Here is a 10,163-nt window from a genome sequence, read left to right on the forward strand (position 1 = left end):
TTTGTTGGAAAAAGAGACTCATGGTTTCAGATTTTCCCTTGAGCAACATGTGGGTGAAGTTACAATTTAAGTAATTTGAGGAATTAGTTACTAAATCAAATGACAGCAAGGATGGAAAGTATAATTCTAAACAGTGCCCTTTAATGACCTTACCTATTTTAACAGTCAACTGAAAAGCACTTTGGACCAATCCATATTGTTTTAAAATGTTCTATATAAATAAAAGTGACCTCATTTATCCTGGACTTTTTTTTCTCTATACTTTTATTTCACAATAAACACAATCACTAGAGGTCATGTGATTAATTCTTTTGCCAGGTGTCCTGATGATAATTGATGAATAAACCACTGAAGACTCCTCTTCCACCTGCAGTAAAAAGCAATACATTTCATTATCCAGACAAAGCAACACGCACACACTTCATTTCTGCATGAGAGTTTTAGGTTACACCTCAATGTCAGCACAGATACTTACCCTGCTATTCAAGCCACAGCAACAATTTTGAACAGGAAATGCTTTGGTGAGACAGAAGCAGAAGCATATTCAGAATCATGGGGGAAAATTTTTCAAGCAAACCATTTTTAAAAAAAAACAATAAAATACACAGGAAGTGGAAGTAAGGCGCAGCTGCATAGCCTACCTGAATGTAATCTTGATTTGAAGCAAAAAATGATAAGTGCCATTAAAATGACACATGATACTGATATACCACAAATAAGTGGGATCCAGTCTTCAGGCTCTTTTTCAAAACCTGTGGAACCAAAAACTAAATATTAATATTTCTTTGATTCAGGTGTAAAAGGTTCACAAACAGCATATGGCTAAACACCCACCTGTTGTTGTGCTAAATGCGTTTGTGCTAAATGTGGGACTCATAGTAACTGTAGTGTATCCATCAAACACTGAATCTATATTGCACTTTAGGGACCCGTGTGAATGTACATGCACAGATGTAGTTGAAGTTCTGTTTGGATTATTGGATTTCATGCCGCACGTCACAGCACAAGATGCAGATGAATCCTTACTGTCATATACTGTAAGTAAAGATCAAAAGGTTACATCAGGTTATCTTCTACTATGAAACAATGATGTTTGTGTGTTAGTTTCTCACCTGTAACTACACACAAATTGATAGTGACTAGCTTAATACTGTGTCCGACACAGTTACTCATCCAGCAGGTGTATTTCCCAGCATTTTCTTTTCTGACATTTCCAATATATATAGACTTGTTGAAAGTCAAATTCTCTGTTGTTGCTCTTAGTTCTGATTTCCCGAGAGCAGTCGTTGCTTCAAAACTCCATTTCATTTTATCAAGTTTACTTGAACATGTGTGCTGAAAACTGCTGCCGGCAACAGTGTAAACTGTCTTATTGACTTCTTTCCATGTCTCTAAAAAAAGAGAGGTAAAGGATTGTGAAAATAATCTTTGGGAAATTTAAAAATCACATAATCACAGGAAGATTCTGCCTTAGCAGAAAAAAATATGACAGCAGGACAAACCTTTCTTCACTATGATGTCAGTGGACTTTTGGCATGTTTCTTGGCAAGTTTCACACCAGTACACACCTTCATCATCCTCAGTAAAAGAACTGATGACCAAGGAACGGTTGGATCCAATTTTCAATTTGGGATTGGACATTTGATGATATTGCACTCCATTCTTATCTTGGAAGAACAACTGAACCTGCGTACTACTTTGGTCCTTCTTGTAAAGCCATTTGAAAGAGTCTAAATGATGGCTGCAATCCTGATACGGTATCACAGCTCGACATCCCAGCGAAAAATTAAGTTGTGTTGCGACTGGCAAAATATCACGTTGCTGATTTATATTAACAGTCACTTGAAAAAAATATAAAACATTCAACAGTCAGCTCATAAATTGTATTTTAAATACATTGTATTTAATTAAGAAATTTGAATAATGAATTTAGCTAAGTAATGATTTGATTCGCTACTCACTGTTTCCTGAGAAAATAGAGAAGTTCCAAACAAGTAAAAAAGTGAAAATGAAGCCTTTCTGTTTCATATTGGAGAAATTCCTGTCCCCGCAGAAATAAAACCCAACATGAAGCATCCTGGCTTTACCATTACTGCTCATAAAAAACACAGATCACAAACTCATCCTCTCAGCAAAAGGTTTTAGATTGATCTTAACAGCTTAAATGAGCCTGAGACATCGGAAGTGGTCCAACAGCCAGTACAGAGGAAATTTAGCAAGGTTGTCACCCACACTGTTTTTCTGATGTGGTCTGGCATATGATTTACTTCTTACATTTAGTATGAGTGTTAAGACACAAAATGTGCATAGCAAACCAGTTTCTTTTTTATTATATAGATGCCAAATATGTGCTCACATTTTATGCTGAGATAATGTTTGTGGGGGTTGAACCAAAACTGTGATTGAGCTGTTTGTAAAGTTTATTGTACGGTTAAACTCACTGGAGTTTGGACTTCATGTGCAAAAAAAGCACTTGTAACCAACTGTAACCAAGGGCAACAACTGACACAATTACACTTTTATTAATGAGATTAAATTCTAATGAATATCATAAACGCTCCAAAAGTGCTGGGCTGAATACTTTAAAGTTTCTTAATTTGTCATAGAGCACAGTCAGGGTTGGGCAATTACGTATGACATGTACTGTGGATTATTGATTCAAATTACAAAAAAATTACATTAATATAATCTGTGCAGATTCTATTTAAAATGTAAAGTTAGATGCGTTATCAAGGATTTCCTCGCTTGTTAGGTTTTTTAATCACAAAGTCAATTAAATAGATTTGAGTGTGTTCATAATTCTTAAAATAAACTCAAAGTATTTAGTAACTATACGAAGAAACAAGTGTTTGACAGGCAAACAGAATAGCCAAAAGGAAAACCTACATTTTTGCGTGTGATGTTCACTTTACATGAGCACAAATTCTTTCGGTTAACAAACAAAGTTATTTTTGATAGAATTTATAAATATTTTTCTTAACCGCACATTTCTTCATAATCTACTTTTTAATTTCATACTCTAAATTTCCCATATTAGCATCTTCATCATCCCAATTCTCATTTACCGCGTTAACGATGTTGCTGTTGACGTTGCTGCGCTCAAAACGCCGACATTTCCGTCAGGACATCAAGTCATCGTTTTATTGAGTGTCAGATTCCCCGCCTACCGGAGACACCACTGAAAACCTCGCTTTACCTCCGGCACTTACAAAGGTGAGCTCAGATCACCTTTTGTGCTGTGTTGAGGAGGTTTTCCTGCAGGGGGAGGCGGAAGACACTTGCACCTGCGAGATGAAACTAACTAAAGCTTTCGCGGAGTTTCAGCTGGGCTGGCCTCACATGCATTACGTCTTTGCTGTGCTCTGTCTTTTTGTCGTGGTGTATAAATTAACAATTCTACTTGCGAAAAGAAGGGAAGCACTGCGAAACTTCCAAGCTTTTGGGGGGCCGCCGCCACACTGGCTGTTTGGACATGTTCTCGAGGTAACTGTCTCAACACACTCGCAGCAGCTGTAACATATGTAACCGTCCAGTAAAACTGACCACACCATGTTGGAGAACACCGTCCTGCAAACAGAGACACATAGTTGACAAACAACCCGATTTACACGTGTAAAGTCTGCCTGCTGTGATGTCTTTCAGTTGTACTTTTTCTCTTTCAGTTTAAACAAGATGGGACAGATATGGACAAAGTAGTGAAATGGGGACAGGAGTACTCATATGTTTTCCCAATGTGGTTTGGCCCCTTTGTCAGTATCATCAATATTCAGCATCCAGATTATGCAAAAACTATCCTGACATCATCAGGTGTGAGAAATGTTTTGCGTTGTTGCTGTGCTGATGCACATTTATAAAAGTGTAGTAAAGTTAAAAGTCCCTAACGCCGTTTTTATTTGTTTTGTTTCCTTGCAGAGCCAAAAGATGATTTTGCCTACCGGTTTATTGAGGGTTGGATTGGTAAGGCTCATTTGTCTCCCTCTTACAGCATTTCAAGTGCAGAGTTGTTTGCTTTGCTGCTTTCCTCACTCGTGCACATGTTCTTCAGGAAATGGGTTGTTGGTGTCAGAAGGTCAGAAGTGGTTCCGTCACAGAAGGCTCTTAACGCCAGGTTTCCATTATGATGTTTTGAAACCATACGTAAAATTGATGTCAGAGTCTGCTCAGACGATGCTGGTACGTTAAAGACAATTTAGTTGCAAAATTGATAAATAAAAAGTCAGAGTCATGATGTGTTGTACAACACGTGCCAGTAAATGTTAGAGAAGTAAAGCAGGAGCAGTGTCTGTATCCTGCAGAGAGATCACATCTGTTCTCTCATTGTTGGCAGGATAAGTGGGAAAGTTATGCAAGCACAAATGAGCCTTTTGAATTGTTTAAACACGTGAGCCTCATGACACTGGACAGCATTATGAAGTGTGCCTTCAGCTGCTACAGCAACTGTCAGACAGAGGGGTGAGCCCAGATGAATCTTGTTAAAGAGTCATTTACAGTGTCAGTTTTATGTTGAGTCTTTTGTTGTTGTAAATCTGCATTTAATGTTTGCCTCCTTTGTCATTTCAGTGGAACAAATGCATACATCAAAGCAGTGTATGACCTCAGTTTTCTAATTAACCTTCGGCTCAGAATGTTTCCGTACCACAGCGACCTCATTTTCCACCTTAGCCCACATGGTTTCAGATATAGAAAAGCACGTCAGGTGGCTCTCAGTCATACAGGTAAGCTTTGCTTTGATTCATCTGAACCGTTGCAAAATGTCAGTGAGCCTCACATTATAGTGTCAGATCAAAATTCTTATATTTTATATTCTTTTCTGAAGAGGAAGTTATAAGAAAGAGGCGAGAAGCACTAAGAGAAGAGAAGGAGCTTGGACAAATACAGGCAAAGAGATATTTGGACTTTCTGGACATCCTTCTCTTTGCAAGAGTATGTTATGTGTCATCAGTTTCAGCCTCTTAGTTCAACACATTTCACATTGTAGGATTTGCTTAATGTATAGGCAAGTGACAAACTGGGGTTTTCCTGCATAAAGGTCATACAGAAAATAAGACAAGTGCCAACTTGAGATCATGTCACATATCTGAAGTATTGGCATACAGCTGAAATAGCATATGCATGCAGCAAATAAACAAAGATGCATGCTGTTACCAAGCTGCATATTAATGCCCTCTGACACAAAGACGATGATCAGCCTTTTCACCATCGTGAGCAGCAACCTAAATATAAAATCTCTTTTGTGTAGAGACCGATCAACACTGATTAGTGTTTTGTCCAGTTTTTTTTCCCAAAAACTTCTCTAAACTGCAGATTTTAAGGGTTGTCTTAGCTGCCATGTTTATTCTCTTAGCTTTCATGAGATGTTAAAAAAATAGGTTCATGCTGTGACTCACTCTTCATTTCAACAAAGTTTAAAACACATTAAAACACATAAAATGATCCTATTTTTATTTGACTAAATGTATTTTAACTGAAAATCCCGTGAATTGCAAAATTTATATCACATGAATAAATTATTGCATAATAATTGTATAATATTAATATAATCAACCGATAATGAAGGAATATAAAGAATCCTCCCTTTATGAGTATATCATAGCAAATTGTTGTCCTTGGCAGGAAAAATTAAAATCAATAATTAACTGCATGGCAGGTGTTTGCTTAAAAAAAACAATTAGTGTTATATATGGCTTAAGAAGAACAGCGGACCTTGATACTTGGCTACTGAATAAATTCCCAATTTTATAAAGGTATCTGTATAAAGATGCATGTTATCCAGCTAAAGCTGAGTTGAAGTCGGGTGATGCAGTAATATAATGAGCCTGAACAGTAAAAGTAACAAAGCACTTTTATTGAGAAGCCCAGTTAGAGTATAGTGCAGTCCATTCTGTCTTTTATCAACTGTAAATATCCTTTATTTCACCGCCAGGATGAGAACCAGCAGGGTCTGTCAGATGAAGATATGCGGGCAGAAGTGGACACCTTCATGTTTGAGGGCCATGACACCACAGCCAGTGGCCTGTCTTTCATCCTCTACTGTCTGGCCTGCAACCCAGAACATCAGAAGATTTGCAGGAAGGAGATAATGGAGGCCCTGCATGACAAGGAAACCATGGAGTGGTAGGCTTATGAAAGGACAACATTGCAATAGGGAAACAAGTTGGTGCCATTCTGTGGTACCAAAACTTTATTAGGAGACATACAAACAAGATAACTTTCTTATTAGTTGACTTCACTAACACTGCATGTCTGTCTCATTTTAAGGGAGGATCTCAGTAAAATCCCATACACTACCATGTGCATAAAAGAAGCTCTCCGCCTTTACCCCCCTGTACCAGGAATTGCCAGAAAAACCACCAAAACTGTAACCTTTTGTGATGGGAGAACTGTGCCTGCAGGTCAGTGATTTTACTCTCTTGTTATTATCAAAGAGTAAACATTAAATGTCTTCACATAATAATGTTTTTGGAAACATTATTGCTACATGGTAAACACAAACTCTTAACCGACTTTGTTTTTCTTTACATACATAAATTACATTTCTTTACATTTCCATAAAGGACCTATATTGACTTAGTACTTATTACTTTATTATTCTACAAGGTTACATTGGTATTATTTGATTGTACTGTCACATACAGTATCTTTTCTGTCAACTAGTATAAATCTCTTAAACGTGGGCATAAAGTACGCCGCCACCTACACATTATGTTTACAGGAGCTGCTCAGCCATGGGAACCCATGAGCCACGAAGCTCCAGGCACACAGTTTTTGTGCTGATGTTGATGCCAGAGGAGGTTTGGAGCTCTGCAGTTACTGAGTCAGCAGAGCGTTGGAGATTTTTATGCACTCTGCATGTTTGCATGGTGTGGCACTTCATGGCTGAGTTGCTGTAGTTCTTAAACACTTCTAATTTGCAATAATACCACTTACACTTCATCACGCTGCATGGCTAGCTGCTTGATTTTATGTTTCTGTGCCAACTGGACTTAAAACACCTGCATTTGGATTAGGATGTGCGTCACAGTGCATTTTTCCATATGGTGTATGTTTTGTTGTGTATGTGTATTTGTTTTGTTTGTAAGATAATGATCAGCTACACACACCTAATAATCTTTTAATAATAATAAGCCAAGTACACATTTCTTTCAAATTTGTAGGTTCTGTTGTTGGAATAAGTGTGTATGGAATTCACAGGAATGCATCTGTCTGGGAAAACCCTAATGTGAGTAAAGACAATTTTATTCCCAGCACAACTTACCACATGGAATACATCATCAATAGAATCTATGATGAAATAAAATTGTGAAGTTTGTCAGCACTCTGCTCATAAGGCTGCATACAATATGTCAAATAACTGAAGAAGCAATCATGAAACCGGTGCATTAAACGAATTACTAGTGCTGTATTTGCTGAGATGGGTAGGTCCCTGGTGCCAAAGTGGACCTCAGGACAGATTCAAGCTGGTTTAATGACTTACTATATTATGTGTGTCAGAATGCAGTTTTCTCTGCACAAGTGATAAGGGTGATAAGGTTCAGAAAACAAGTAATACACATAACACTGCTCTCTTTCTTTGTCCTGTATTACATTAGGTCTTCGACCCTCTGCGTTTCCTACCAGAGAACATTGCCAAGAGATCCCCTCATGCTTTTGTGCCCTTCTCAGCTGGGCCAAGGTTTGTCCTCACCTGAAACTATATCACTGTATAGAGACCGCTTGCAGCAGTCTCAAGTATGTCAATGTGTAACTTAGCACTGAACCCATTTACATCAACACAATAAAAACTGGCTTTATGATGGGCTAGAGCAAGTAGGGAAAAGGGTGAACTCACTGTAATCTAAGATTGATCCCATTTAAAATACAAGTACCTCTGGCCCTGAATGTTAAAAAATAACATACTATACTCATCCCTCCTGTCCACTTTCTGCATGTCCTAATCTCAGAAGGATCAAATTAGTTTCATCATTTTTCAGTTCTTTTGAATATTGCCTTGTATATTTCTTACATTTAATATTTTCCTCCCTCAGAAACTGCATTGGTCAGAACTTTGCTATGAATGAGATGAAAGTGGTGACAGCTCTGACACTGAAGCGATACCAGCTCATAGCGGAGCCCACTATGAAACCCAAGATCATCCCCCGACTGGTTCTCCGCTCACTCAATGGCATCCACATCAAGATCAAACCTTTAGACGCAGAGAGCTAAAGTGCACTAACTGCAAGAACTGCTCAAAATTACTGTATTTAGAAAGTAAATAATTTACGTTGATTTGAAATACTTCTACTATGTAACTGAGCTTTTACATATAATTTAATTTAACTCTGTCGTGCAGTTTATGTTTTGGGAGAAATGAAAAAAAATCTGCTTTTTATACTAAAACACTAAAGGAGACGCTTGTGCAGAAAGTAATAGAATTTGTTTTTTAGGAGTAGTACATTTACTGTAATGCCACAGATTTGTAGTAAATGGCATTGCACTTACATCATTTGCAGTGTAAGGCTGTAGATAAAATTCTAGTAATTACAACTTCTGTCACATTTTTACACATCACTTAATATTTCTATTTTAAACACCAAGCAACTGTGGCCATTTTGAGATAGAGGAAGAGGACTTGTGCTATGCTGTAAATTAATATGCTATAAATTAAATTAGCACTCAGATTCCATCAAAATATGATAAGAAAAATGATCTAAAAAAAGTTCTTCACTGTATTTTAGTAGTCAGGTTCAACCCAAACAAAAAGGGTTAATTGAGCTGATATTTCAATATTACTTCTATTGTTTACAGAAGAGGTCCCTTTGACCTGTAATGAAGAACATTTATCTGTGTTTGTGCATTTATATGAAGTCTTATCAAGTCAGGATGAAGGCAATTCACAGATATGTGATCAAAGTTTATCTCTGGAATATAGCCTTATTTTACAGAGGCAGACTGTAAAGTTGATGCTAAAAATGTGGACAATATATCAAACTACTTGCATTGCATTTAGAGTGTATCCTCATATATACAGCTTATTGTAAATCTGAAATCTCAGTTTTTGATATCAAGGCAAATTGACACTGGAGTGCTGCATATGGTTAATTAAATGTAAGAAAAATGACAAAACCTTTACCTCTGACTGATATCTTTGAGTCCACTTGTCCTTTAAGAGGGGAAGGTTACCAAAAATCAATACAAGGTTGTTCTGAGTGGTCATATTAATCCAGTGATGAGACATTTCTATCCTCTTGGGGGCAGGGCTGCCACTCACAGGGCACGAGGGGCCACTGAATAGTTCGACTAAACAAATGATCTTAGGTAGATGGTGCGGCCTTTGTTGTCAGCATATCCCTGACACCATCTACTACAGAGCTTTTATTGTGTTCACAATTGTGTTACTGCATTTTTACAGTGCGGACAACCAAGATGACATAATTAGATAGCAAATGCAATTAAACAACATGTTTAAAGAACATCAGTTAACACTGGCGCCTTGTTCAAGCCCCCCCTCCATGACCTCGTCGACATCCAACCTGGAAAAAATACACAAAACAACATTCAGTTGCCTCGACGTGTAAACAAACCTAGAGAAGGGACACAAAAAAGGACAGCATAAATACAGAGGAGAGAGGGAGATAAGAGAAGCTGGAGGACAAAGCTCCAGATCCGAACATCAGTAACTGACAGGCAAGGGGGAGAGAGAGGTCCCAGGATGGTTGATGATCCAGAACATAGAGACCTGAGAGGAAGAGAAGAGGGAGCGTCAAAGCAGTCGAACAAACACAAAGGTTATTCCACAGCAGTTTTTAGCTACCAAGAGTTAATGTACACTGGTCTCTGTGCTGCATATGCTGTCAAAAACACGCTGATATCCAGCATTTGCAGCTTTAGTGAGCGCAGTTTCATCGGAGTGACAGGTCTTGGAAGCAGACTGGGAAAAAAAAAAGGTTGAAAATGATTATTGTTCCCCGTGAGGGCTCATACACTACCAGTCAAAAGTTTGGACACACATTGTCATTTCATGGTTTTTCTTTATTTTCATGTGTTTTTTAGATTTTCACTGAAGGCATCAAAACTATGAATGAAACCAAGGATTTATGTAGTAAACAAAAAAGTGTGAAATAACTCAAAAGGTTTTATATTTTATATTCCATAAAATAGTCACCGTTTGCTTTGATTACTCATTT

General features: G+C 37.7%; 2 protein-coding genes across 3 annotated transcripts; one reads left to right on the plus strand and one right to left on the minus strand.

Moving 5' to 3' along the window:
* Positions 1-3,060, minus strand: LOC109204219 (uncharacterized). 2 transcript variants are annotated; one of them, XM_019364777.2, is made up of 7 exons: positions 1,962-2,620; positions 1,503-1,841; positions 1,113-1,391; positions 835-1,035; positions 642-752; positions 476-516; positions 1-367 (listed from the first exon to the last, which is right to left on the minus strand). In XM_019364777.2, exons 1-7 carry the CDS (start codon positions 2,098-2,100, stop codon positions 257-259), a joined length of 1,221 nt encoding a protein of 406 aa, XP_019220322.1. In that variant the 5' UTR covers positions 2,101-2,620; the 3' UTR covers positions 1-256. The 2 variants fall into 2 exon arrangements, with proteins under 2 accessions (XP_019220322.1, XP_025766961.1); XM_025911176.1 differs by lacking the exons at positions 642-752; positions 835-1,035 and having other exon boundaries at positions 1,962-3,060.
* A 132-nt stretch (positions 3,061-3,192) lies between these two features.
* LOC100701569 (cytochrome P450 4B1) lies at positions 3,193-8,288 on the plus strand. Its single transcript, XM_019364773.2, has 12 exons — positions 3,193-3,483; positions 3,663-3,807; positions 3,913-3,957; positions 4,046-4,173; positions 4,328-4,452; positions 4,561-4,715; positions 4,817-4,923; positions 5,924-6,114; positions 6,259-6,392; positions 7,155-7,219; positions 7,590-7,672; positions 8,025-8,288. The coding sequence occupies exons 1-12, from the start codon at positions 3,292-3,294 to the stop codon at positions 8,200-8,202; spliced, it is 1,548 nt and encodes a 515-aa protein (XP_019220318.1). The 5' UTR covers positions 3,193-3,291; the 3' UTR covers positions 8,203-8,288.
* Positions 8,289-10,163: the final 1,875 nt, after the last annotated feature.

This window comes from Oreochromis niloticus, linkage group LG11 (genome assembly GCF_001858045.2).
Source record: "Oreochromis niloticus isolate F11D_XX linkage group LG11, O_niloticus_UMD_NMBU, whole genome shotgun sequence".
NCBI classification, from domain to species: Eukaryota; Metazoa; Chordata; class Actinopteri; order Cichliformes; family Cichlidae; genus Oreochromis; species Oreochromis niloticus.

Coding starts and splice junctions, on each gene's coding strand:
- LOC109204219 (XM_019364777.2), bottom strand. CDS start 2,100: ATGAGCAGTAATGGTAAAGCCAGGATGCTTCATGTTGGGTTTTATTTC. Junction 1,392..1,502: donor TGACATCATAGTGAAGAAAG/GTTTGTCCTGCT, acceptor CTCTTTTTTTAG/AGACATGGAAAGAAGTCAAT. Junction 517..641: donor CAAATCAAGATTACATTCAG/GTAGGCTATGCA, acceptor GTCTCACCAAAG/CATTTCCTGTTCAAAATTGT.
- LOC100701569 (XM_019364773.2), top strand. CDS start 3,292: ATGAAACTAACTAAAGCTTTCGCGGAGTTTCAGCTGGGCTGGCCTCAC. Junction 3,808..3,912: donor AACTATCCTGACATCATCAG/GTGTGAGAAATG, acceptor GTTTCCTTGCAG/AGCCAAAAGATGATTTTGCC. Junction 6,115..6,258: donor GACAAGGAAACCATGGAGTG/GTAGGCTTATGA, acceptor TCTCATTTTAAG/GGAGGATCTCAGTAAAATCC.